General features: G+C 51.0%; 1 protein-coding gene across 2 annotated transcripts; it reads right to left on the bottom strand.

Annotated features, from left to right (window-relative positions):
* Vil1 (villin 1) lies at positions 1-27,525 on the bottom strand. Of its 2 annotated transcripts, XM_041650101.1 has the most exons (21): positions 27,463-27,513; positions 23,049-23,132; positions 21,693-21,778; positions 20,797-20,871; positions 20,174-20,370; positions 19,113-19,221; positions 18,890-19,000; positions 17,032-17,234; positions 16,485-16,563; positions 16,262-16,360; positions 15,346-15,499; positions 14,720-14,820; positions 14,502-14,639; positions 12,597-12,755; positions 11,651-11,830; positions 11,024-11,169; positions 10,245-10,389; positions 9,625-9,813; positions 7,424-7,492; positions 5,806-5,946; positions 1-646 (listed from the first exon to the last, which is right to left on the bottom strand). In XM_041650101.1, the coding sequence occupies exons 3-21, from the start codon at positions 21,765-21,767 to the stop codon at positions 533-535; spliced, it is 2,484 nt and encodes an 827-aa protein (XP_041506035.1). In that variant the 5' UTR covers positions 21,768-21,778; positions 23,049-23,132; positions 27,463-27,513; the 3' UTR covers positions 1-532. The 2 variants fall into 2 exon arrangements, with proteins under 2 accessions (XP_041506035.1, XP_041506034.1); XM_041650100.1 differs by lacking the exon at positions 23,049-23,132 and having other exon boundaries at positions 27,463-27,525.

Raw genomic sequence — 27,525 nt, 5'->3', positions numbered from 1 at the left:
TGAGAGACATTAAAGCCTTTATTAACCTTATGTTATTTTGGCTTATTTCTTTAAAGGGACACATTGTTGGGGGCAGTTGTTTTAAGTGGAAATCACCTTCTGTTGGCTTCTGATTGGACTTCTTGTAGTAAACCCATGTTCCTGATGTCATCTGAGGAGTCTGAAGCTTGGCAGAGACTTCTGGGTAACAGCATCCAAGCCCAGAGTTGCCCTTAGCTAAGCTTTGCCTTTGTCCTATTGAAGTGTGAGGAGGAGTGAGCTGACCCCTGCCCCTCCTGCTTCCCTGTAGGTCTCCAGCTGAGCACGGAGGAGTTGGCTGTTCCTCTAAGGAAATCAAACGCTAGAACAAGACTCCATGGGAATATTGCATCTTTCTCAAGGAGATCACTATTATAAACAGAAGGGACTATCACACTGTGGCTCACAGATAGAGTTGGACATTTTCAGCTGGCATAGGATTTAAAACCCGTAATGGCAGAACATAGCCTTCACAGGCAGGGTAGAGACTGCTGAACAGCCAGAGCCGTGACTCTCAAAATAGTCCTTTCTCTTTCTTGAGGTTTTGTTGCTTCCATCGAGGTAGAGCAGAGAAGGCAGCTGGAGTCATCCCCAAGGCCTTAGTGAAATCTTCAACGGACAGGTGCTCCTAAGAGAGGACCAGAGGGCAAAGGTCACAGTCTTCCCCCGGGTTTGCTCAGATGACTCATACAGATGTGACAGGATCAAACAAAGGAGGAACAAAAGCTAACACTCGTGAACCAGAAAAGGGGGGAGGAGGAAGTGCTGCATGAATAAAAGGCCACATAGTCAACCAGGCTTCTGCCATGCTAGTCTTGAAGTCAGATCTCAGATCTTGACTCCTAGTCTCGTGATCAGGCTGGAGCCTGAACTCCCTGCTACCAGGTAGTTATTATGCTGCTGGGTTCAAACCAAGGGCTGTATTCTTAACTCCAAATGGAAGATATTTCTTTCTTTGAAATAGGGTCTCACTATGTAGACTTGGCTGGTCCAGAACTTACTATGAAGACCAGGCTAGCCTTGAACTCTTAGAGGTAAAACTGCTTCTGCCTCCTGAGCAGTGCAATTAAAAGTGTACACCACCACCCTGGCTAGGAGTGTGTGTGTGTGTTGTGGGAGTTTTTTGGTTTGTTTGTTTGTTTGTTTTGTTTTTGTTTTTTTGTTTTTGTTTTGTTTTTTTTTTGGTTTTTCGAGACAGGGTTTCTCTGTGGTTTTGGAGCCTGTCCTGGAACTAGCTCTTGTAGACCAGGCTGGTCTCGAACTCACAGAGATCCGCCTGCCTCTGCCTCCCGAGTGCTGGGATTAAAGGTGTGCGCCACCACCGCCCGGCTTGTTTTTTTTTTTTTTTTGAGGCAGGGTTTCTCTGTGTATCAGCCTTAGCTGTCCAGGAACTCGCTTTGTAGACCAGGCTGGCCTCAAAGTCAGAGATCTGCCTGCCTCTGCCTCCCAAGTACTCGAGTGCTAGGATTAAAGGCGTGAGCCATTTATGGGTGGGTGTCTCACAAGAAAAGTATTCATGAGGCTAATTCAGAACGATCTTCTAAAGAGGATAGGCGTTTGGTTCCCAGTACCCACATGGGATAGTCATTCACAACTGTATAACTAGCTCTGGAGAGCGGTTCTCATCTTGGGGGTCACATATCAGATATCCTAAATATCAGATATGTACATTATAATTCATAGCAAAGTTAGTTAGGAAGTAGCAATGACAATTTTATGGTTGGGGGTCACCACAACATGAGGAACTGTATTAAAGGGTCACATTAGGAAGATTGAGAACCATTACTTTAGAGGCTCCTACACCACCTTCTGGCCTCTGGACACGTACATACATGTCATAAACTCATTTACACATAATATATATATAAGTTCAGAAATATGTGAGGGCTGGCAAGGTGGCTCAGTGGGTAAAGGTGCCTGCTTGCTCTGCCTCAGAACCTTAATTTGAGTCTGGAACCCACCTGGTGAAGTAGACAATGACACTCTGAAGTTGTCCTTTGACCACCATACATATGTGCTGTGGCACCCACACACACGTTTTAAAAAGTTACATGATTCATCAAATAGTAGTTCCAAATCTAGACTCAAAAGCAAGCTGTGTCTGCCCGTGCATGAACAGATCAAGCTTCCAGTGCCGTCGGGACTCAAGGCCCTTCTAGCAACAGGCTACCCCCTCCTGGGCCTCTGTTGTTGTTTTCTGAGACAGGCTATCTCTATATAATAATAGCCCTGACTGTCCTGGAACTTGCTTTGTAAACCAAGCTGACCCTGATCTAACAGAGATGCACCTTCCTTCCGAGTGCTAGGATTAAAGGCATGCACCATCACCTCCTGGCTTCTTAACCATGCTATGGAAGCAGGTCTTGATGTAATCCTAATGAACAGGGCAAGCAAACAATCAAACATACACACTGCTATAGCACTTGCAAAGACACAGCCTGGGGCAAGCCAGGAGCCCTCCCTTTCCCCAGGGAACCGTAACTCCTCGATAAGTCTGCTTTGAATAGTCAGCTCTCGTAGTAATAAGTTCTACATGTATGAGTAAGCCAACCACAGATGGGAAAAAAAAAACACTACGGAATGTTAGGCACACTTTGCCATTACCCCTGCACAACACAGCATAACTGCAGAGCGTTTAAACTAATGATTTGAGATGGTTTAATATATATGGGAGGATGCATGAGTGTCATAAACAAATGGGAAAAACCTACCGTAGGTCAGATGGTGGCATCGTAGTCTTTAATCCAGACCCCTCCCCCCTTTTTAAGGCTGACTGGGTCTGGAGAGATGGCTCAGCACTCTGGTATTTGATGCTCTTTTGGAAGACTAAATTCAGTTCCCAGCACCCCTGTTCACAGCTACCTATAACACTAGCCCCAGGGCATCCTGTGCCCTATTCTGGCCTCTGCAGGCGCCTGCACACAACACACATTATTATTATTATTATTATTATTATTATTATTACTTTTCTTCTCTTTTTGGTTTTTTAAAACAGCTTCCCTCTGTACACCAGGCAGGTCTCAAACTTAGAGATCTGCTTGCCTTTGCCTCCTGAGTGCTGGGATTAAAGGTGCCTAACTTGATACATGCTTTTAATTTCAACCTTCAAGTGTTTAAGGCCTGCCTAGTCTATACACAGCAAGTTCCAAGACAGTCAAGGCTGCATAGTGAGACCCTTTACCCACCCACCCACCCACCCCCAAAAATTGGGAATCTGGCATTGGAGCACATGCCTTTAACTCTAGCACTCCAGAGACAGAGGCAAGCAGGTCTCTGAGTTCCAGACCAATGTATTTCCAAGTGGCCTGGAAATAGTAAGACTATGTCTATAAGCAGATGATTAGATAGATAGATAGATAGATAGATAGATAGATAGATAGATAGATAGATAGATAGATAGATGATATACATACATACATACATACATACATACATACATACATACATACATAAAAAGGGACTGGAGAGGACTCAGTGGTTAAGAGCACTTGGTCTTGCAGAGGACCCAGGTTCAGTTCTCAGCACCCATATGGCAGCTTATAACCATCTTTAACTCCAGTCCCAGGAGATCCAACACCCTCTTTTGGCCTCCAGGGGTACTAACTACACATGGTACACAGACATGCATTCAAGCAAAACACCCATACACATAAATATTAAATCTTTAAAATAAATAATAAGCCAGGTGGTGGTGGTGCATCCCTTTAATCCCAGAACTCTCTGAGTTTAAGGCCAGCCTGGTCTACAAGAGCTAGTTCCAGGATATGCTATTTTTGGCACATGTGTGTGAGGTCATGTATGTGCAGGTGCCTGTGCATTTAGAGAACAACCTTAGGGGCCAGCCACCTTGTTTTTTGAGGCAGTTTCTTACTAGCCTGAAACTCACTAATTGGGTTAGGCTGGCTAGCCAGCAAGCTCCAGGTGTCCACTTCACCAGAACTAGGGGTACAAGCATGAGTCACCATGCATGACTTCCTTTTCTTTTTCTTCGATTTATTTGCCTGTGTTTTGCCTGCATGTATGCATGCATACATTCATGCAGTGCCTGCAAACGTTAGAAAAGGGCATCAGATCCCCTGGAACTGGAATTATGGGTGGTTGGCAATCACCTTGTGGGTGCTGGGAGCTAAGCCTGGGTCCTGTGGTGCCCTAAGCCATTTTTCCAGCCCCATGCATGGCATTTGATATGGGTACCGGGGATGGCACTTGGGTCCTGGGGTTTCAACAGCAGGCGCTTATGGACTGAGCCATCCTCCCAGTTTTCCAGATAATAGTTTTCTTGACTGTAGAATGGGGTGGTCGATATAGATTTGAGTCTCACACCCAAGCTGATCTTGACTTCATGAAGTAGCCCAGGCTAGGCTCAAGCTAGCAATGTTCCTCCTGCCTCCCCTCCCCAAAGGCTGAGGTTATAGGTGTGTGTCACCATGCCCATTGTTTTAAAACTTTTCTGTACACCAGAGATCAGCTAAGCTTCTGCCTCTTGTGAGAGCATCCTAGAGCTACAGTAAGGACATAGATGTCTCCTTGCTTTCCAAAGCCTCACAGGGAGAAACCAGGGGATTATGTACGAAGGAGCACCCTGAGGCAAAAGGCCGGAAGGACTTCAATTGTGCAGCCCAAACTGGCTTCAGATTTAGGATGACCCACCTCCCTCAGCCTCCTAGGACTTGAATTACAGGCACCTAGGTATAAGCCACCATGCCCAGCTCATAATATGGCTTTCTGTGTATGACATATGTGCATGTCTATGTGTGAGCATTAGTGGTTGGTGGTTGCAACCTTGTGCATGCAGGTCACTAACACCTGTGAAGTGCGTGTGACAGGACAACCTCGGGCGTCAGTCCTAACCTTCCACCTATTGTAGACACTGCTGTGTAACCAGGCCAGCTGACCTTGGGCTTCCAGGCAGTATCCTGTCTCTGCCTCCAATCTTGATGTAGAGCAATGAGATCACAAGCGCATGCCACCTCTGCTCCAGGGGATCCAGCGCCTCCAGCCTCCACAGGCACCTCCACCCACATTCACACCCATGTAAGAGCGCACACGCATACTCACACACAAATAACAGTTCGGGCATGGTGACAGCGCTCATAAGACAGAGGAAGATCTCTCTAAGTTCAAGGCTAACCTGGTCTACATAATGAATTCCAGGACATAGAGAAACCCTGTCTCAAATAAATAAGTAAAGTAATTAATTAGTTACAAGAACAAAAAAAAAGCAGACTTGGTAGTGCCTGCCATAGACAATGGCGCGAGGATCACTGCAAGTTCAAGGCCAGCTTGGTCCAATTCAGCCAAGGCTACCTAGTGAGACCCTATCCAAAACAAATACAATTTTAATTTAAACTTTAAAAGATGACTATCTGACCTCCACTGCTTCAGCCACCATAGGTCCCCGAAGGCATGCCCCTGCCTCTCTCCCCAGTGTCTGTGCTCCCATGCTTCCTCCCTGGGCCTCTTGCCTTCACCGTTGCTGCTGCTCCTCCAGGACAAACTCACTTTGCTCCCATAACTTGGGTTCCTGTCACCTTTCAGAAGGTAACCTCTGACACATAATGCTCCTGATGCCCAAACAGGAGGCTTGTGTGCCTTGGCTGCACCTGGCACCACCCATTCTCACCATGAGCGGCAATTTGGGCTTCTCTGCCCTGTTCCAGGGGGTGTAAGCCTGACATGAAGGTGTGTGCACCAGTTCTCTACAGGGCACAGTCTGGGGTCCATGAGGTGATGAGGTTTTCAAATGAAATGGACCAGTCCTCCTCCTGCTGGGCGTGGCCCACTCACCTCCTTCCTGCTGGGGTCCACACCCTCAGGGAGCTCCTCCACGGGCTTGTTCACCAGCTGCTCCAGGGGGAAGATGGGCAGGGGCCCAGAACTGAGGGTGGTGCCGGCAGTGAACACATCCATCTTGGGGTTCATGACATCCTAGGAAACAAGAAAAACACACGTCAGCAGCCATGGGGCTGCATCCCACACTGAGATGCTCTCCATTCTAGGGGACCTTCTTCAGGAGACCTCTCCTTGTCCTCCCCCTCCCGTTACATACACAGTAAAACACATTAAACACATCTCCCTGGGTTGGACCCAGAAGCTAGTAGAGTAACCTGGCACCCTGCATCTGACCTAAACTAGTTGGAACAGGATGATTGTTCAATGACTAACCTTCCGTGGCTTCCTCTGGAGTGTGACATCTCCTCTTCCCTGGACATTTATGACCCTTTCTCTCATATCTGTTGTAAAGCTGTCATTTATGAACTCACTCAGCCTTGACCTAGCTTTTCTTCTTAAACACTGCGCTGTCCACCAGAGAGGGCTAATGAATCACCATAGTGTTCCCGACCTGTGACTGGAGGAGGTGGGTTACCCTCAGGGGCTTGAGACATTGCTCTCAGGTTCTGATTGTGTGAGAGAGCTAGCTCTGCCTGGTTTCTTCTGTGGGGCTGTGACAGCTTAGACATACCTCTGACAAGTGACAAAGACTGAAAGAGTCACAATCGTCCTGCCTGGAAGAAGTGCCCCAAGGGTGATGGTGCCTACGGACGTCCCCATTTCCCCAGGTGGTACACCAGACTACCTCAGACTTTCATTTAAAGCATGCCGAGTCTGGGGCTGAGGATGAGGACTGGAGTTTGGGTCCCTGGCACCCACAGGAAAGTCAGGCAGGGTGGGAGCATACTGTGACAGCATACTCCAGAAGCAAAGACCAAGGATCCCAGAGGTAAGCCAGTTACCATACCAGCTGAACTGGAGAACTCGGGCTTGCAAGAAGACCTTGCCTCAGTAATAAAGTGGAGAGCGATCGGAGAAGACATTCGCATCGGCCTCTAACTTCCACACGCATGTGAACACACATGCACGCGCACATGTACACACATCTCATACACATGAACGAGCAAAAACTTGCTACTTCTGAGAGCCAACTCAAAATATTTTGGAGTGGAGCCTTAAAATTCGCTAATTTTGTTTCTGGATGATTTTGTTTATTTTGAGTCTGGGTATTTCTACATTGTCCTGTCTCAGCCTCCTGAGTTCTGCAACTGTAGTCATGCATCACTAGGCCAGGGGAGAAATGTGCGTTTTAATATGCTGTCTCAGTGGTGGTGCACGCCTTTAATCCCAGCACTCAGAGATAGAGGAAGGCAGATCTCTGAGTTCGAGGCCAGCCTGTCTACAAGAGCTAGTTCCAGGACAGCCAGAACTATTACACAGAAACCCTGCCTTGAAAAAAGAAAAATGCAGGCCATTTTACTAGGAAATGGAGAGACATGGGTCTTACACAAAGACAAGACGAGGACTTTCACAAAGAGGGAGGAGACGGGGATGGGGTGCAAGACACTGGTATCGTTTCTCAGCATTCCCAGTTCCCATGGATATGAGCACCTCCAGGCCACCCCATACTCACATCAGCAATTTGGCTCCAGTCCCCAGAGTTTCCAAGCTCTGCCTTCAGGTCGTCATAGGATTTGGCGTTCTGCAAGCAAAGCAAACAACAGATCAGACCCCGTCTCAGCAGAGGAATCAAAGGTGGAAAAAAGGTTGACCTGAGACGAAGTGGGGAGAGGGGCAGGAAGTGGCTCAGAGTGAGTGAGTGGGTGAGCAAGGCCATCTCTAGTTAGAGAACAAGGCCAAAGGGGCTAACATCGGGAAAGAGCAGGGCAAGGTGGGTGATCTGTCTCTGCTCAGCTGGACAAGAGAATAGAGAAGAATATGTGCTTCCCTGACCCCTTATGAGGGTCAGGGAAATATGCACATAGCCACAGACATTATTGACGTCCTGCCTACAAGGGATGGGCTCTGGGAAACTCGGGGCCTGGGGCACTTAAGGGGAGCCCCAACAGAGGACTGGGAAGGGAGAGACTGTTTTAGGACCCTCCTCTATATACAAGACCCAGGACCTAGCACCCAGAGTGACACATCAGAGCTCCCTAAGTGAATTGTGTTTGCTGAGTGAATGAATGAGGTCAAGAAAAACACAAACGAGAGGAGGGAAAGTCCACCTGACCTGTCTGTCGGGTTGGGGGTTGGCGTGACCGTGAGGCCAGGAATCCATGCTGCTGCCTTCAGATTTGCTTAACCTGAGGTTGAAGCTATGGCTAGGTGGGTAAAGGTGTTTATCTCCCAAGCGTGAGGAATGGGGTGCAGATCCCCAGCTCTCATAGAAAAAAGCTGGGTAGGTGTAACAGCTTCTCTGTATGTAACCACAGCCTCTTAGCCTCTCAGAAAGTGGAGACGGGGGACCCCAAACTCCAGGGACTAGCTGACTAGCTAGATGAGATGAACCGATGAGCTCTGGGTTCAGAAGGAAAGCCTACCTCAGCAAAGTAGAGAATGATCACAACACGTGATCTGAACCTCGGGCCTCCATGTGCATGCATGCACATAGACGTATTTGCTCATACGTCCAGGCACACATACCACACACGTGTTTACCCGAAGACGAAACAACCCCTCAACAAGAGTCAGGAGAGAAGAAAGGGCGGGGAGGAGGGGGCAGCAGACTTGAGGAAATTAAGCTCTCTGTCCCTAAATCAATCTCTTCTGGCAATTTAAAACATCCAGAGCTACAAGCCTTGGGGGAGGGGAAGAGCAGGTACCCCTGAAGGCCTGACGCACTGTCCCCCAGTTAGAGCACATATGTGACCCACTTTGCTTAGACTTTAGAGCCAGGGGAGGCTGTCTGTCCTCTAGAGCAGCGGGCATGTCCTGGGCTGGCACTGCGGACTCTTGGGGTCAGCCCTGAAGGAGTTCTTATGAAGGGACGTCCTTTGCTTGTGGCTGCTCCTGAGCATAACTGCGCCCAGTCAAGAACTGAGTCTTGAATTTTTTTTCATTCTAATCAATTTTCCATAGCTTTGCATAGCACAAAAGCAGGACACTATAACTTCGCTGTTGTGGGTTATTTGGTTTGTGTTTTGACAAATGAAATTTGCCTGGAGATCAGAGGGCAGAACTAGCCACGAGTTAACAGAAACCAGGCAGTGGTGGCACACACCTTTCATCCCAGCATTCAGGAGGTGGACACCGGATCTCAGTTTTGTAGTTTTTTTTTTTTTTTTGGACTGACGAACAAAGAGGAAGAAAGCAATGGGTGGCGGCTCCTCTGTTTTCTGACCATCTAGGTTTTTACCCCCTTATCTATCTCCGGGTTTTTATTGATTAAGATTAATTAACGCTTCACTACACCGCCCCTCCCCCATGTGTGCATGCTGCCAGGGCTCTGTCCATGCTGGGCAAGTGCTCTGTCAATAAACTAAACTCACAGCCTTTTTTGTTTTATTTTGTTTTTGTTTTTGTTTTGCTATGTCATTCAGACTGGTTTTGAACTTGAAATCCCCGTTTCCGTTTTCAAGTCCTAGGAACACAGGCATGCCTCGTCCGCTGTGTCTACAAGCCTTAGGTAAAACAGGGTCTCAACTAGCTCAAGCTATCCCCCATCATTCCAGGTAGCCAAGGACAGTCCTAAACTTCTGACCGTCCAGCTTTTCCCTCCCAGACATTGGGATCACAGGCTTGTACCACCATACCCGACCAGTATGAGCCATGAAGCCACCTGGGGGGAGGGGGAGGGGATGCTGAGCCATGAGGACTTGCTGGGCTACTCACAGACCACTTGAAGGGATCCCAAGCCAGGAACCAGCCTGTGAAGGTGGGGGGCTCGTTTCCTTGCTTCACCACAATGATGGGGGTGTCAGGGTCTCGGTTTCCGGGGTGGGTCTTGAGGTATTCCTGTACAGTGATGGCTGCGGCCTTCTTCTCTTCCTCGTTGGCATGTTTCCCTATCCAGAAGAAGACCTGTGGAGAGTAGTCCCTCAGTCGGTGCGTGGCGAACAACATGGGCGTTCCTCATGTGCACAGGCTCTGCCCTTGGCTCATTTCTGATGCCAGTGAGGAAGACCTGTCACTACTCAGATAATGACCTGTTTGGGCCTTGACTTCACATCTGTGTTGTAAATGAGGCTGCCCAGATGCTGGTCCTTAGATAGCTTGTGGCTATGGGGCACTCTGCTTCCCCAGAGCCCAAGACCCCTAGCAACGTTCCTGCTTCCTTCCATGGGAAATAAAGAAGTTGTGGGATGAACAGGGCATGTCCCTCTCCTCCCCCCTCTCCAGAAGAAGGAATCGGGGCCCCCAGACCTTGATGTTTCCCTACAATAAAGCCCCTGGGGCCCTTTGGTGCTGGGAACCAAGGTGGGGAAGGTTAGTTTTTAGACGTCTCATCCTACCTGGTCCCAGACATCCAATAGGAACACATCGTCCTCCTCCAGGTCATCCTGACTGAAGTCAAAGATCTCTGTGGCCACAAAGCGCCCGGTCTGGTTGGAGCATTCGAAGAGTCGAGGGTTGATGACTTGGGTTTCCTCCTGCAGCCTGTAGGGTGGGCAGATGTAGGTGTGGGGCGCAGAGACTTGAGGAACACAAGGACTGGAGAGTTGTAGGACTCTTACATGGAAAGGCTGGCTTCTCAACAATGCCCTTCTTATGACTGACGAAAGGTCCCCTCTCCTTTCAACAGTGCCTCAAGAGACAAATCCCCTGCTTTTCTGGACATGTCTTCCAGGAGCTCATCTACAGTCCTGCTATCCTCCCACTGTCTTCCTGCTATCCTCCCACTGTCTCAACTACAGTGTAGAACTTTTGCCTTTGAGTATTCTTTGGATCTTCTTTAGAAACTAACATTTGGAAGAGGGCTTGTGTTGTCCTCCCACAGCATTCTGGGAGCCTGTGTCAGTCTCTAGGGGCAAGGCCTGGGCTCTGGCACTTGCTTCCTCAAGTTCAAGCAGATACCTCTGCCTTCTTGAAAACCCTCTTTCTAGAGAAAGGCCCATGCCCCATGCCCGGGCTCTGGCACTTGCTTCCTCAAGTTCAAGCAGATACCTCTGCCTTCTTGAAAACCCTCTTTCTAGAGAAAGGCCCATGCCTCATGCCCGGCCCTAAGCATTGCGCAGTGAGCCCTTGCTCGGGGTAATGGGGGGCGGGGTGAGAAGAGATGCCGGGACATTACCGCTTGGTGTTGGCGTAGGGCGCCTTCCCGCCTAGGGCCATCCAGAAGTTGGCTGGCTCCTGTCCCTCCACAACCACTTGTTTCTCCGTCCGAGAGATAGTATCAGCGACCATCTTGGCCATCTCCCTCTCGTCACCGCTACATCCCTGGGAAAAGAGGGAGGCCGTTCTCGTGCGGAAGACCAACCTCGGTGCCACCCACCTCCTCCTGCTCTGTTCTGCCAGAGCCCCTGGGTCTGAGAGGGTCCCTCTGGACCAGGATACCAAGCACCCACGAGGGACAGTTCTTACTTTCCTCTATCCTTAACAGCCTAAAGAATGGCAGAGGAGATGAGGAAATGCACCTCATTCAGAGGAAGAGACACAGCACAAGAGACAAGGCAGGGAGAGAGATGAGCCGGGTGCCACCATGAAAGAGATGAGAAAGACTGATTCTGACAGAGAACCGGAGAGGCAGAGAGACCAGAGCTACGCGAAGAAGACTCTCGGCCTACCACAGTAGACCTGTCAGTGGGACCTGGTCCCTTCCACCTTTCCCTGATCTGCTCTGTGACTGAGGGGTTCCCAGGACCCCCTGCGTATCATGGTGTCATAGACATGAGAAGGAGGCCTGTGGTTCCTCACGCACCTTCCCACACCACAGGTAGCAGCAGGATGGAGTCTTGAGTATGAAGACATCATTGGAGTTGAGGGAGGTGGCCCGGGCTGTAACCTCAAAAGCCTTGGTGTTATTGGCACTGGTTCCCCGGACCTGGAACAGCCTTGTGGAGGGCACAGGCTCCGTGTTGTTCTCTCGGGAAGTGCCTCCCTGCGGGCGTAAGGGGAAGGCAAAAAGACAGGGACAAGGCTGAAGGTGACATGATGGCACAAAGGACATCCAGGGAGGGCTGAGGGCGAGGGGCCAGCCTTTGTGTTCTTTCTCTCCTTCCATAAATCCCCAGGGCGAAGGCCCCAGGCCTAACTGTGCCCCTGTGTGGTAAGACCTCATTCTACCTCCACAGAGCTCTTGAGCTTCCCCCCAAAATGTCTACAAGTCCTCTGTATTCTTTCCCTCCTTGAATTCTTCGCTTGCTCCCCACTTACTACATCTCTGCCTCTTATTGAAGTCAATTTCTGTCACTGGCATTTAACTACACAGTGCTTTGAGCTGGGAGTTCACTGCTTAGAAGAGAGCCACACGACCGTCCCCTCCCAACAAATGCTCTCTGTCAAGTCTCGCTTCACTTCCTGAGTTGCAAAGGACTTTGTGTCTACAAGCTTCAGCAAAAACAGCTATTGCTTAAACAGCTGCACGAGATGCCTGGATCATTTTGTTGGCAGGAACAACAAATATAGCCCCCTCCCCCCAGAAAAAAACCCTTTTTCATGCATCAAAGATCGAGAAGGGGAAATAATATTTGTACACAGTGTGGGTTTTCCCTATAGTTCTAAAGAAAGCTTGCTGGTTTCTGTCACCAAGTGAATACATGACAAAGGACCTCTCCTATGAGGAGCAAGCTTTGTCCCAGTCTCATGCCCACCAGACGCCCCCTTCCCCATCTCCTTGATGTCCGCTCTCAGTTCAGCAGCTTCACCTGGTAAACCACCATGCGCCCCTTGAAGATGGACATGAGGTGAGGTGGCTCCTTGCCCATTGTGACTCGGATCTGTACTGGCTCGTCGTTGTACTTCTGGTCCAGGATGACAGCTTGATACGCCGAGGCTGCAATTTCATCCTGGCTGGCCTGGCTGCCCTGGGAATGAACAAGGAGAAGGGAGAGTGAGGGACCAGAGTTTGACCTTATCCTTGGCCTCCACTATATTCCAACCCAGTTTTAAGTATATCAAGAGTGGTGTGTGTGTGTGTGTGTGTGTGTGTGTGTGTGTGTGTGTGTTTACATGTATGGGCATGGACAACTTTAATTCCGGCACTTGGGAGGCAAAGGCAGGTGGATCTCTGTGAGTCCAAAGCCAGAATGATCTATATAGCAAGTTCCAGGACAGCTAGAGCTAAACAATAGGCCCTTTTGACTTTTGAGGAGAGAGAGAGAGAGAGAGAGAGAGAGAGAGAGAGAGAGCGCTGTACATGCCATGGTGCAAGTCTAGAAGTCAAAGACTTGAAGGAGTCATTCTCTCCTCCCACTGTGTGTATATGTATGTGTGTGTGTGTGTGTGTGTGTATGTATGTATGTATATATATGTACGTATGTATGTGGATTCTAGGGATGGAACTCACAACGTCAGACTTGGCAGCAAACTCCTTTACCCACTGAGCCATCTCTCTGGCCACCCATTTTTTTTTATGTTTTCTCTTTTGAGACGGAGTCTTACTGTTTATCCCTGGATGGCTGGCCCTTGCTACGTCCACTGCGTCGTGCTGCTACGTCCACTGCGTCGTGCGCGCTCGGACTAACAGCGTGTACCACTGCACTAGGCCTCACCCATTTTTGTTTTGTTTTTCAATACAGGGTTTTTTTTGTGTAAGGGTCCTTGATCTCCTGGAACATGCTTCCAAGGTAAACCAAGCTGACCTTGACTTTACAGAGATCTGCCTGCCTCTACCTCCCACAAGTGCTGGGATTAAAGGTGTGCACTACCACTGCCTGCCCCTCCCCCCCTTTTCTTTATTAGGCTGGGTCTTATGTATCCCAGGCTGGCCTAGAATGTACTATATAGACTAGGATGGCCTTGAACTCCTGATCTTCCTCCCTCCACCTCCTGAGTGCTGGAATTACAGGTATTTGCTACCACACCAGGTTAGATACAAGGCTGGGGACTGAACCTAGGCTTTGTGTATGTTAGGCAAGCACTCCACCAATGGAGCTACATCCCCAAATATGGCCTGACTGGACCCATGGCCTCCCCATCAAGCCTACACTGAACACAACCCAAACCTAACCCCAATAGACTGTGCTTTTTCTGACCCTAGCCCCAGCTCTAATCCTTTCCCAGTCTAGTCCTGGCTCACCTCATACCCATGGCTGACCCCAAACATGTTCTATTCTTCCTACTCCATCCTCAGAAAAATATCACACAACTCACTCCCTGCACTCAGGCATCTGACACAGAGTCCTCATGCAGTGTGTGTCAAGGATTAGAATTGACACTCTGAACCAAAAGGAAAGAGCTCTGAACGGGAAGACCCAATGGGAACAATTTTAGAGCTAAAGCCACCGAGGATAGGAAAAGCTGCCTCTGGAGAAAGTGAGTTTCTCACCTCCAGGGGTATCCAACACATGGGTGATGGCAGGGATTGGGGAGACTGAGCAGCTGTGCTGCAGGTGGGATGGGGAGACTGAGCAGCTGTGCTGCAGGTGGGATGTGGGAGCTGAGCAGCTGTGCTGCAGGTGGGATGGGGCTGCTGAGGAGCTGTGCTGCAGGTGGGATGTGGGAGCTGAGCAGCTGTGCTGCAGGTGGGATGTGGGAGCTGAGCAGCTGTGCTGCAGGTGGGATGTGGGAGCTGAGCAGCTGTGCTGCCAGTGGGGTGGGCAGGGCCTCACCTGCCAGATATACAACAGGTAGTGTTCCTTCTCGCCTATGAGGTAGGTGTAGAGCAGCAGGTAGCAGTCGCCACCATAGAAATGGCCCAGCCACTTGGAATCCACAGGCACCAGCTCTAAGTTCTCGATGCGCCACACCTGGGAGCAGAATCAGCCCTGTATGAGGTCCAGCCTGGGTTACCCCTTTCCCACCAGCCTGTCCTCCTTCCCTCACTCACCTGCACCTCCCCACTCCCGTCGTCCACCATCTTCTGCTGGGCAGCCACTTGAGGCTGTACATGCATGGACGTAGCATCAAACTTCACCTGTTCTACCTTGGCTGGAGAGACGAGGACACGAACTGTCACTAGGTGAGGTGCCCCACGCCCTCTCTACAGTCCTGAGTGCTGGGATTTGTAGACCAACACAATAGACGAAGAAACTAAAGCCAGACAGATTTAACTACCTATCCAAAGCCACACATATGGAGAGAGGGACACCTAAGTGACAGCTCCCTGCCCCTAAGGCACTGACCTAATCAGGGAAGCAGGATCAGGAATCAGGATCAAGACAGAGCTCTATTTGGTCTGACTCCCTGGAAGCATTCAGACCTCAAGCACCGCCTTACCCCTATCCCCCAGCTTGTCAGTGATGGAGGCTACAAGCCGTCCTTTCCTTTGAATTCCTCCCCCAATGTCTAAGCAAATACAGTCTGGTGAGAAGTGTTTGGTTCCCAGGGAGGCTCAACCCCGTCCCGTTCCACGGCAAGTTATGTTAGCTCCCTTTCTGGTGATAGCTCTTGAGCTTCTTTAGTCCCCTAGGCTCTCAGTACCCCCCAGGGAGCTGAGGGGGCGTGGTTTCTCACCCACGGAGCCCACAGTGTATGTTTTGCCCAGGCCTGTGGTCTGATTGGGCACGGTCCACTTCTGGAAGAGCTGCTGGAAGATGGCTGACTCCGCCCCGTCGTTCTGTACCTCAACCTGTGTGCTCGGTGGGTACTGCTTGGCTTTGATGAAGTTCTGGGAAAATAAGGGGGCCGTTGGAGGCTAGAGCCTCCTGTCCATAGTTGCCACACCCCCAAGCAAGCCAAAGCCAGATCCACCTGGCCCCAGCCCGGACCCCAGTGCTGCCCCCAAACGTAACCCTACTAACCTACTCCAATCAAGGCTACACCTGATAGTGTCTCAAATGAGCACTCTAACCTTAGCCCTGAATCTAATATTGACCCCACACCTAACTCTGATCCCAACAGATCTGACCCTTAGCTTAACTACACCTCCTCAATTCTAATTCAAGTGCCCTAGCCCCATGCCCACTCAACCCTTTTTGGAGGAAGACTAGCCATTCCCTTCTCTAAGCCAAGCTCTTGCATGGGGCGTATCACCCAACACCCTAGGGAGGCCCAGGATTGGCTGGTAGTCGGCTCGCTCATATGCTGAGGACCAGGATGCTGGTGACCTCAACAACTGGATCCATCCATCCCCACCCCCAGCCCTGCCCTCCCCGAATCTTCCTTGGACTCTGTCTGAGTCCTTCTCTTCTTCCTCTGCTGCTGCTAGACCAGGAATTCTCAACCTGTGAATTACAACCCCTTGGGGTTGCGGAGCAGATATCCTACATATCAAATATTTATATTCTGATTCATAACAGTAGCAAAACTACAGTTACGATGTGGCGATGGAATAAATTTTATGCTCAGGGGTGAGCACAACATGAGGAACTGTACTAAAGAGTCACAGTATTAGGAAATTGAGAACCACTGGGCCAGACCCTTTCCTTACCAGGGCCTGGTTCATGGCCCCACTCCTCTCCTGCTCATTGGCTTTTTTCCCCTTCCACACGAAGATCTTCAGACCTCCCTGGTCCAGGATATAACAATCCTAGAGTCAGCAGAGAAAAAACTAAATGAGCCTGTGGTGTTGGGGAAGGAAGAGGAGCTAGGTTTCCCTAGATGTTAGCACTTTAGGGGTGTCCCTTGCTTGGGGTCCTCCAGCCCTTTCTCACCTCATGGCTGAGCAGGTCCTGTGTGAGCGGCCGAGTAGCAACTTCCCTAACCACCAGTTTTCCTTCCGAGTCAGACACACTGCAGGACAGAGCAAGGCATGGATAGGAGGTGTCACAGCCAGGACACCCTACCCCAGGAAGGCCCCGAACTCAGGAAGACCCTGCACCCAGGAAGACCCCGCACCCAGGAAGGCCCCGGCACCCAGGAAGGTCCCGCACCCAGGAAGGCCCCGGCACCGGCACTCAGGAAGGTCCGGCACTCAGGAAGACCCCGCACCCAGGAAGGCCCCGGCACCCAGGAAGGACCCCGCACCCAGGAAGGTCCCGCACCCAGGAAGGCCCCGGCACCCAGGAAGGTCCGGCACTCAGGAAGGCCCCGGCACCCAGGAAGGACCCCGCACCCAGGAAGGTCCCGCACCCAGGAAGGCCCCGGCACCCAGGAAGGTCCGGCACTCAGGAAGGCCCCGCACCCAGGAAGACCCCGCACCCAGGAAGGCCCCGCACCCAGGAAGGTCCGGCACTCAGGAAGGCCTGGCCCAGAACTCACTGGTACAGCTTGAGTGCGGCCTTAGCCGCCGACTCCACCACTGTGTCAGGAATTGCTGCCTTCAGTTCCTTGCGCTGGCCCAGCACGTGGTTCATAATTGCCATCAGCTCCGGGGAGTCCCCTTCCTTCTCCCCTTCCACCACACCCACATAGGTGCGTCCACCCCGTTCCTGGTCTCTGATCTCTTTGGCCAAGGTCATGCCCTGCAGGAAGGTCACAGATGATCTTTGAAAGACAGCAGCAGCAGAGAGGGCAGTACTGTTCACCACCCTGGACTTTGCAGGGCAAACCTCACCCCACCTTGCAAATTTACAAGGGGTGGAGACAAGACTTGTCAGGTGTGTGAGGAAACAGTAGGAAGCCCTGGGAAAGTAGATTTCCTCATAGAAATGGACAAGGCGTCTGGGGGAGCGGGATAGGGAAGCTAGACCTTTAGTTTTGACATTGTTGGGAATCTGTGGTTTCCTTTCATGGTTTTGTACAAAAGCTGACCCTCAAAGATGTTAGTACTATAGTCTACCCAAAGCACCCATGCTCACAGTACACACGCAAATTCACTTGTACATACCTATATAACACATTCACACACACATAGCTCAGTTCCATGAACGCTCACACAAGCATGCATATACACACATAGGCCCCTGGGTGCCTGAACACTGTAGTGTGCTCTTCTTTAGCCCAAAGCCCTTCCTTTCATGGGTGCTCTGGAGTTCCTTGGCCCTCGGGGATAGTCATTCTCATGCTTCTGTCTCTGGCCTAGCTCTCGGCCCTCCTCCTAGGACAACGCCTCTTCAGATAGCCAAAAGGGCCCTCTGTGTCTCCCTAAGATCTTCCCCATCTCAGGACTTGGCCCACCACTGTTCCTACTGTTCTCAAGCACAAGGCTTTGGGGTCCTCATCCTGTACAAAGTGAAGCCCAGATTCCAGCTGCTCCTCTCCCCAGCCCATTTCTACTCAGAAATCAGATAAGCTCTATTAACTGGGTATCCCAACCAAAAGACCTAACCCTTTTTCCCAGCCTGCTGGCCACACATCCTGTCTGTGAGACCTGCTGGCGGCTCATCATATTCCCACTGGCCTGAAGGGCTCCCTACCTACCCAGGGCCTTTGCCGTAGCTCCATCTGGTCCCCAAAGCTTCCCTAGTACCACTCCTGCAGCAATCATTCCTCTGGTTCTCCCTTTCCTTTCTGGCTTCTTGACAGGATGGCCAGTTTCCAGGCAGAGCAAGGCCACTTCATCCATCCCTGAATACCCAAGGCTGAACATGGGGTCTGCCACACTCCAGGGACCTATTCCACCTTAAGGGTTAGTATTATAATTATAGTTATGCTGGCCTGCCCAGTCACCTGGATGCCCTGTCCCTTTAAGAGACGCACTCTGCCCGCTCCCAATCTCCCCCTTCCTTCTGAAGCAAGGTGATCTTGCCTCCCTTTCTTTCTCTCTGTCCTTCTGAAGAGGCATCAGCTCCCTCCCTCTCTCCTCCCCCCTTTCCCCTCTCTCTCTCTCTCTCTCTCTCTCTCTCTCTCTCTCTCTCAATTTCTCTCTCCCCTCCATACCCCTGCCTTCCCATATCCTCCCAATACCCACTAAATAAACTCTCCATACCCAAGCTCTCTCCGCATGGCGTATCTGTCTGTCTCTCGCCTGCTGTGGGACCTGATGGGGTCACCCGTGCCGCCGTAAATCTTAAGTTAGTCATTAGCCTAACACAGTCACACAGCAGCATTGCCTCTCTGTCTACTTTCATAGGGTGGGGTGGGGGAAGCCGGGGGGGGGGGGGGGACGGTGCTGCCAAGGCTGCTAAAGCAGGTGAGGCCTGCTGCATTACAGAGATGAGGTGCCTGTCAGGGTTACCCGAAGTCTCTCCATGCGGTTGCTGTCTGGTCCATTCCACTGGATGATGAGTTTCCCGAGGTCCAGCAGGAAGACATCCCCTCTGTTGAAGCTCTTCCAGGACATCTCCACCTAGAGAGCACAGGGAGGTCCAGCGCCCACTGCGAGCCTTTTACCTCTGGCCACCCTCACTTCACTCAGCCCTGCTCAGTTGCCAGCCAGTGTCCTGGCTGGGCCTGCCCACCTCTCCAGCCAGCACATTCCTCTTGCCCTTGACGTGCAACAGCCGCTGGACGTCGCTGGAATTCGTTTCCACGTGCTTCATGCCAGAAGCCACTCCCCCTTTCTGGATCCTGAGAGAGAAAGAAAGAAAGGGTATTGAGTCAGGAGATATGCCAAGGTCCTGAGCTGCCTGCAACCCCTCTGAGGCCCCAACTGGGACAGGCTGAGGCAAAGGAAACACTTAAGGTTCAAACATCAAAGTTACACTCCTCATCAGTGTCCTGCAAATGCTTTGTTAGCCTGGAGCAAGCACCTGACCCGCCACCCCCCCCCCCCCAATGTAGGTCTTCCTGCCCCCTCGCCTTAGCTCCCCGCCCTGCAGAAGGGTCTGCAATGGTAATCAATCGTGGTGAGGTCTGGAGAGAAGAAAACTGGAATAAGGCCAGGGCCCCAGACACAGGGCGCTGAGGAGGAAGAAGGGAGAGAGGCCACTCGAATGCCCAGAGGCTATCGAGCTTTGGCCTCCTACAACGAAAAGACAACTCAGCTCTAGAGAAGCAGGTGTTTCCATGAGGAAAGGCAGCCAGACAGAGCTTCGGACTTTTCTAGAGTTATTAGTGAAAGGCCTGTTTAGAGAAGAGGAAGCAGCCACCTGCGAGTTGGCCTGAGAGAGCGGGGGTTTGGTGTGATAGCCTGAGGGGCGGAGTTTGGGGGGGTGGTCAGGCAATGAGCAGTCTACCACACCTAGACAGGAACGAAGACAGAATTCATCGGCCATAGTCATGGGATCTTGGAAGAGCCCAAGGCATAAATCAAGTGAAAGCAGACTCAGAGGGACAGGGCCCGGGTGAGGGCAACAGCAGAAATAAAGGTGAGGAGTGGAAAGGTGGAGAAAAATCAGCAAAGGCCGCAGGAGCTTCCCACAACCTCCAGAGCTTCATCAGGCTTTCTTCCTAGCCCAGGTCACCTCCCACTGCCCAGAGTCTCAGTGTCCCCTTCTCTCCAGCCCAGCCCCCATGTCCTAATCCCCACCTCGGTGACCAATCTTGGGAGCCTCCCCAGCCCCACCGCACCCCTCCCTACACAAGGCCTTGCTTGAAGTAGCTGCGGAAAGTCTCGCTCTCGTTGCCTTGGACCTCGCGGTGCTGGACAGCCCGGCCCTTGAGGTAGTCATCCATCTGTGTCGTGTAGATGGCAGCTGCCCCCTGCTCATCCTGGGATGAGTTCTGGCCGATCCAGTAGTGGATATCGTAGGTCAGGGTGCTGCTGGTCTTGTGGATCTGGGGGAGGGGGCATCTGTGTGGTGAGACCTGGGGTCCCACAGCTCCCTGTCCCATTCTGCGTGGCCTCCGACGTACTTGGACCCAAGGAGGCCTCTGGCCTGTTATCAGAAGCCCTGAGTTGTGGCCCAGCTCAGTCACCAACTCTACTGGTAGAAAACACGACGTGGCCCTCCCTTCTCTGGATCTTGTTCTCATCTTGAAAATAACTCACATGGATTGATGGGTGTGGGCTATCAGAGACCAGTAAGATCTGATCTGTGTGATTACTTGGGTCTGGGCAGCCAGGAAAGAACAAGCAGTCTCCACTTAAACTGGTTGCTGAAGCCAGACCACCCCTCAGCACAGCCCCCAGCCTCTAGTTTCTACCCTAATACCCAGTAGACTTTGTTCTCTGCTCAGCCTCCTCTGGCCTGACCCACTTACAGCCAGGACTACATAGCAGTCACCATCGAAGAAGCTTCCAAAGGTGCTGGAAGAAACAGGTACCATCTGCATAGCCTGGAGAGAGAAAGGTCACAGTAGACATGGTGGCAAACGTGTAGTCCTGCCTACCCAGGAGACCAAAGCTACACGACTGCCTGGTCTAGTCATTCTCGGCTGTTGTGTGTTGTGCCAGTCATGTGGTTGCACTAAGTTTGAGATCAATACAGTAGCCTCCTAGGAACAGGACACCATCCCCAAGGAAGAGTGACCTAATCCAGGCTAGAAAGAGGTCATAGGAGCTACCAGAACCACCAGGAGGTAAGGAGGCTGACCAGAAGATGTGTAGGAGGACGGGAGTTAAGGATGCAGGGCCCAAACCGGGCGATGGTGGCGCACGCCTTTAATCCCAGCACTCGGGAGGCAGAGGCAGGCGGATCTCTGTGAGTTCGAGACCAGCCTGGTCTACAGAGCTAGTACCAGGACAGGCTCCAAAGCCACAGAGAAACCCTGTCTCGAAAAACCAAAAAAAAAAAAGGATGCAGGGCCCAACAAGGTTTGGATGTTGCTTAGCTATCACCACAAGATACCCCAAATCAAAAAACTCAGTGCCCAGAAATGAAAGGTTGGGAAAATCTTGGTAAATCTTAGGCCAGTGGATGACCCTTCTTGGAAAGGGACAAGGGGAGGAAACAGAACAGAGAAGGATAGGGCTAATGGGGACAAGGAGTGGAAGAAGGAAAAGGCAGATGAGGAAGAGATGGAGAAGAGAGGACGGGGTGGCAGGGGTGGTACCAGCAGCTCCCTGCAGTGTGCAGGACCTGGCTGGAAGAGACTGGGCAATGTCAGGCTTCCTCCACCCTCCTGAATCCCTGAACTCCCCTCCAGACAAGACTCACCTCGATCCTCCATATCTGTATTCCTGGAGTGGTGATGTTGAGAGAGCCTTTGACCTGAGCAGTCAATTTGGTCATGGTGGGTGAGCCTAGAGGAGAAGGCATATGAAAGCCACGGCCATCAAGTTAGGAGTACCCCAGTCTCTGGTGGAGGTCACAGACTCGATGCCTAGAGGAGGAAGGGAAGCTGGTTCCCCACTAGGGGTCTTAACCCCTAGAATCTAGCCTCCAGCCTTCCCACCCAGCTTTGATGATGACCCGCTCTTATCCAAATGCCTACATTGGCTCCCTTAGTATAAGTTACATAGCCTAGCACTTAAAAGAGACCCCTCCCTCCATGCTTTTGAGACAAAGTCTTGCTATGTAACCCAGGCTGCCCTGTGTGCCACCACACCCACTTTAAGCCTCTTCTATAGCTTCAAACTCCCTGCCCTGTAGGCTTTTGAAACAAGGTCTCACGCAGCCCAGGCTGGCCTTGAACTCACTATTTCAGATCGCAGATTCGCAACACTAAGCCTGATTTTAAGCATAGAAAAATCAAACCAAACAAAACACAACAAGGGCCAGGGAGATCACTCAATTGGTAAAGTGCTTGTCCTCAGGACTCACGTGAAGAGCTGAATTTAATCCCTGGAATCCACACTATGTAAGAAGAAAACTTCAACAAATGGCCCTCTGACCTACACATGTGCACTGTGGCATGAGTGCACCCCCACTCCCACCCACACGCACATACACACACACCAAATATAATATTTAAAGATTTTAAAAGTGAGTGAGGAATAACACCTGAGTTTGTTCGCTGACCTCCACACACATGTGAGCACCTGTACACACAAACACACACACACACACACACAAAGGAAAAAGAAAAGAAAGAAAACTGTTCTTGAAGTTTACAGCTGCTCTATTCACAAGTGTCAAACGTGAAACCACAGCCTGGTCTGTGTAGTGAACTCCGGACAGCCATGACTACATAAAAGACCCTGTCTCAAAAAGAGGGGGTGTGGGGGAGAGTGGAGGTGGTAGTAGCGAGGGAGGGACCACAAATGTCCATCAGTAAATGAAACAGGAAGTAGTATATCCACTACACTATGAAGCTGTAAGATGGAGTACGGTAATGACACACGCCCCCAACGCAAACTGTGCTAAGAGAAAGGAGGCAGTCATAAAAGCATACATGATAAATCATCCCATTTACATGACCTAGTCAGACATGCAAATCTGTAGGGGCAGAGACTGTGGTTACTAAGTTTGGGCAGGAGGAACAGGGCATTAGTGGGCACGGAGTAAGTGCTGGAACTGGAGAGTGGAGAGCTCTGCATAGCGTTGGGAATGTGTTAAATGTCGCAGAATCACCTGGATAAAGTGGGGACTGGGACTGTAACTCTGTGGCAGAGAGCTTGTTCAGCACGCCCAGGCCTGGAGTTCCACCCCCAGCTCCTAAATAAAGAATAGAATAAAGTGAGTGCGGTGTTGATGAACACCTGTAATCCCAGCACTGGGGTGAAGGTAATTTAGAGTCAAACTAGCCTGGGCTAGTCTATGGATAGATAGAATATGGATGGACAGATGGACGAACGGATGGATGGTTGGACATCTTCTGAGTAATTTACCATAATAATACAGGAGCGCATGCCTGTCCCTTACCAGGCCCCACCAACATCTTCCAATCACTGCGATTGTTGCCCAGAACATTTTAAGCTTTATTTATTTAATTTTCTGGATATGACCATTTTGCCTATAGACATATGCATATCCCCTGGAACCAGAGCTGCGGACAGCTATGAGCTGCCATGCGGCACTGGGAATCAAGCCTGGGTCCTCTAGAGAAGCAGCCAGTGCTCTTAAATACTGAGTCATCTCTCTAGTGCCCCAAAATATCTTTTGTTTGCTTGTTTTGTTTTGTTTTTTTGTTTGTTTTGGGGGAAAGGGTTTCCCTGTATAGCCCTGGCTGCCTTGGAACTCACTCTGTAGTCCAGGCTGAAGTTGAAACTCAGAGATCAGCCTCCCTCTGTCTCCCAAGAGTTTGGGATTAAAGGCGTGCACCACCACGCCCAACTGTCGCCCAGGTGTTCCTGCGAGGGCAGAGACCATTTCTGTCTGCTCAGTACTAAATCCCCAGCGTTAAGTTGGGTGTGGTGTAATCCTAGTACGCGGGCAGAGACAGGAAGAGCCGGAGCTAAAGGTCATCCTTGGCTGCACGGCCAGTTTGAGGCCAGCTTGGGCGACACAAGACGCTTTCCAGCAATAACTAGGTGCTAGGACATGGTTCAGATGGAATGACAGAAACAACAACCAAAATTTATTCTCTGACTGCCGCATGTGTGCTGTGGCGTGCACATGCCTACACACACACACAATCAAGCAATCAGTCAATGTAATTTTAAAAAAATTAAGTCTCTAGCATTTAGTACAATACCAATTCTCTGTTAGATACATGAGTGAGGAAAAGCAGGGAAAGAGTAAGGAGAAAGGGAGGGATTAGATGGATGGGTGGGTGAATGGGTGGGTGGATAGGTGGATGGATGGGTGAGTGAGTGGGTAGGTGGGTGAGTGGGTGGGTGGATAGGTGGATAGGTGGGTGAGTGGGTGGGTGAGTGGGTGGGTGGATGGGTGAGTGGGTGGGTGGATAGGTGGGTGGATGGATGGGTGAGTGAGTGGGTAGGTGGGTGAGCGGGTAGGTGGATAGGTGGGTGGATGGGTGAGTGGGTAGGTGGATAGGTGGGTGGGTGAGTGGGTGGATGGATGGGTGAGTGGGTGGGTAGGTGGGTGAGTGGGTGGATAGGTGGATGGATGGGTGAGTGGGTGAGTGAGTGGGTGGGTGGGTGGATGGGTGGGTGGGTGAATGGAAGGATGAGTGAGTGGGTGGATGGCAAGCAGAGAGAAACTGCCACTACTGTTAAGCACCCTCCATCCACCGGGCTTGAAGAAGCCTCCCCTTGCCAAGCTGTCCCTAACAATGCCTCTTTCTGTTTGGACCTGTAGCTGTGTTTGTTCCAGCTGCTGATCAGAGTCGCCTGGGAGCTTTTTAAAAATACTGATGCTCCTGAGCTCAGAGCCTGCATCCCTAGGGATTCTGATTTAATTAGGCCAGAATGAGGCTTAGGGCTTAGATATTTTATTTCTGCCAGAGATGAGGCCCGAGTCCTTTGAAAACTGGCCAGGACTCCTGTCGTGAGCCTGGTTTTTCTCATGCCATTTTTCAACCCTCTCCACCAGTACGACGGCCATTCATGCTTCACATGCCTGCCCCAAAGGGAGCAGGAGGAGTCAGTGACCCTCCGTGACTGTTCCTTGGCCTAGTGACTAACAAGAGAAAGGTCAAGTGCCCTACACTGACAGCCCATCTCTCCAGCTAATCTCTCCGTGCACTTTGGTTTTGAGTCACGTCTTGGATAATAAATGGCTTGGCCTTTACCTCTTGTAGACTCTCTCTTCTCTGCCCTGCAGGCTGACTTATCTTATGTTCTGCCCACTCTAGTCAACCTGCCCTTGGTGATCCGGGCCACCTGTCCATCTTGGGAAGCTTGATGTGTTTGCAGAAGCTCCACGGGCCTGACCCCACCTGATACCCCTGTTGGCATGACTGCAAACATCACATATTCCTTAGCATGAAAGGTTACACACACACACACACACACACACACACACACACACACACACTCCTTTTGGTTCAGCAAGACCCATCTGAGTACAGAAGACAGCATTTGCTGCTTTATCCCTGCCGTCTCTGTTACAATTACCCTTTCTCTAAGACTCTCTTCTGCACTCCCTGGGTGAGGAAGTGGGTCATGGGTGCTCTAGGAGCAGAGGTCTACCAGATGGATGCCCTGGAGCAAATTGGCAGCAGAATGAACTAATGATAGACATGGGGCTGTCTGTTGTCACCAGGGGAGGGATAAAGACTCGCTGTCTCTCCCTGAAGAGAAGCGAGATTGGGACCCTCCTACCCACCTCCCCAACACAACAGCCTAAACAGAAAGGGGACAGCCTCGTTAGGGCCAAGTGGTGATGGCTGTTTCTCAGATGCAGCCAGTCCAACCCCATCAACACCTCCAGCTGCTTCTGCACCTACCATCTTGGTCAGAGCACACACCTCTCCCTGATCCCAGATGAACCCCTCAGCTACCCCTAAACCTCAGGGAGGACTGGATGGCCCTCATCCCCCGACCCAACAGCAAGGAACCTGGGGTGGATATTTCCTCAACTTGGACTCACTGACTGACCCCCGGTCTGCACCCTTCTATGGCCCTAGCCCTAGGAGGACACTTGTCACCTAGAGAACCAAAAGTCTATGTAGAATCTCAGACACCTCCCCCTCCTTCCACTCTGTCCCAACAGTCTGCCCTTAACAGTCTGTCTACCCACACTCTCTTCGGGCACCCTGACTTCTAGAATCCTAGCCTGGCTACCACCCTGGTGCCTGGGCTACACCTGTCTCTGCTTTTCCACACTTCCTACAGGAAGCCTTCCCAGAATTCTGAGGCTGGCAGGGAGTCCTTTCTCAGGGTCCCTCTGGGTCCCAGACTGATGGCTCTCTCAGCCCTGACCACATGGTAACAAAAAAGCCTTTTTGTAAATCTAAAGTCCCCAAGCTCCACGACCTACACAGGTGGGATTTTTTTTTTTTTGATGGTAACAGTTTCTTGTAAGACAAAATCTTACTCTATAGCCCAGGCTAGCCTCAAACATATAGCAATCCTCCTGCTTCAGCCTCCCAAGTGCTCAGATTACACACAGGAATAATCACAGATGTTTGTAGCTGCCGGCTCATTGTCTATGGCAGAGACACACGACTGGCCCTCACACAGCTGAGACTGAACTAGGAAATGGAAGAACTTCCTCACTGGGCTTTAGACAGATTTAGAGTCTTGTCTCCAGCCACCCGTCCTTCCTTATCTGCTGTCCTATTATTCTTGGGGTGCAACTTTAGGGACCCCTAGTGTGCTGCTATGAGTCTTAGTTCCCAGAATGCACACGAGTGTGGTAACAGTGGGCTAGGCCACTCCTCCTTATACAAAGGATACACTCCTGCTACCCAGGGCCTGGGAGCCCCCCAGAAGCAGATACTCCCAACCTCCAAGTGACAGGAAGATTCCTGGACAGATGGCCTTGGACAGAGTAAGTCCCAAAATTCTAGGCAAGCTAGGCTTTCATGCCCAGCTCTGGTAAAATAGACCAAGGTGACTAGGGAAACAGAGGGGCCACTTCTAGGGCAGGGGTGATGTCCAGGCCCAACAAGGCCTACACAGCCCTGTAGCCTCCTACTCCTGCCTCTCCCCTTCCTCTGGGCTCAATCACTGGATTCCTGGTGGCCTTAGTTTGCACCTGAGGTCCCAGGAGTGTCAGAAAATGGTGACACAAAGAAAAAAAAAAACATTTCAGATGAAGAAGTGCACCAAGAGATGAGCAGCGAGAGAGAATGACTCCAGCCAAGGAGACCGATAATCCCAGCTTTCTCAAGACTGTTCTGACTTCAGTTCTAGAAATCCTAGCCCTAAGGATCCACCTGAGCCCCAGGCAACCTGCATGAATGGCACCCGAAGAGCCGGGAGGGTGAGGTACCCGGTAGGGGCCTGTGAGCCTCCTTCATTGAAGGCCCAGGACAGCATGCTGGCTTCTTAATTCTTCCAGAACCTCAAAATGCCTTACCTCATTCCCCAAACCTGTACCAACGTGCTACAGACAGTCCAGGCTGCCAGAGAGAGGCAAGGACCCTGTCCCTTTCAATCACCTGTGGTCCCCATGTGTCCCTACCCAATTGCCTTACCTGTCTGGAAGAGGCAGCCGCCACCTGGGAGATCTTAGGAAGTTGTGGCAAGCTGGCTGCAGG

Source organism: Microtus oregoni, unplaced genomic scaffold, assembly GCF_018167655.1.
Source record: "Microtus oregoni isolate MIOR12 unplaced genomic scaffold, Mior012 000004F_ref0000308, whole genome shotgun sequence".
Classification (NCBI taxonomy): Eukaryota; Metazoa; Chordata; class Mammalia; order Rodentia; family Cricetidae; genus Microtus; species Microtus oregoni.
This window is presented reverse-complemented; position numbering and strand designations above follow the sequence as displayed.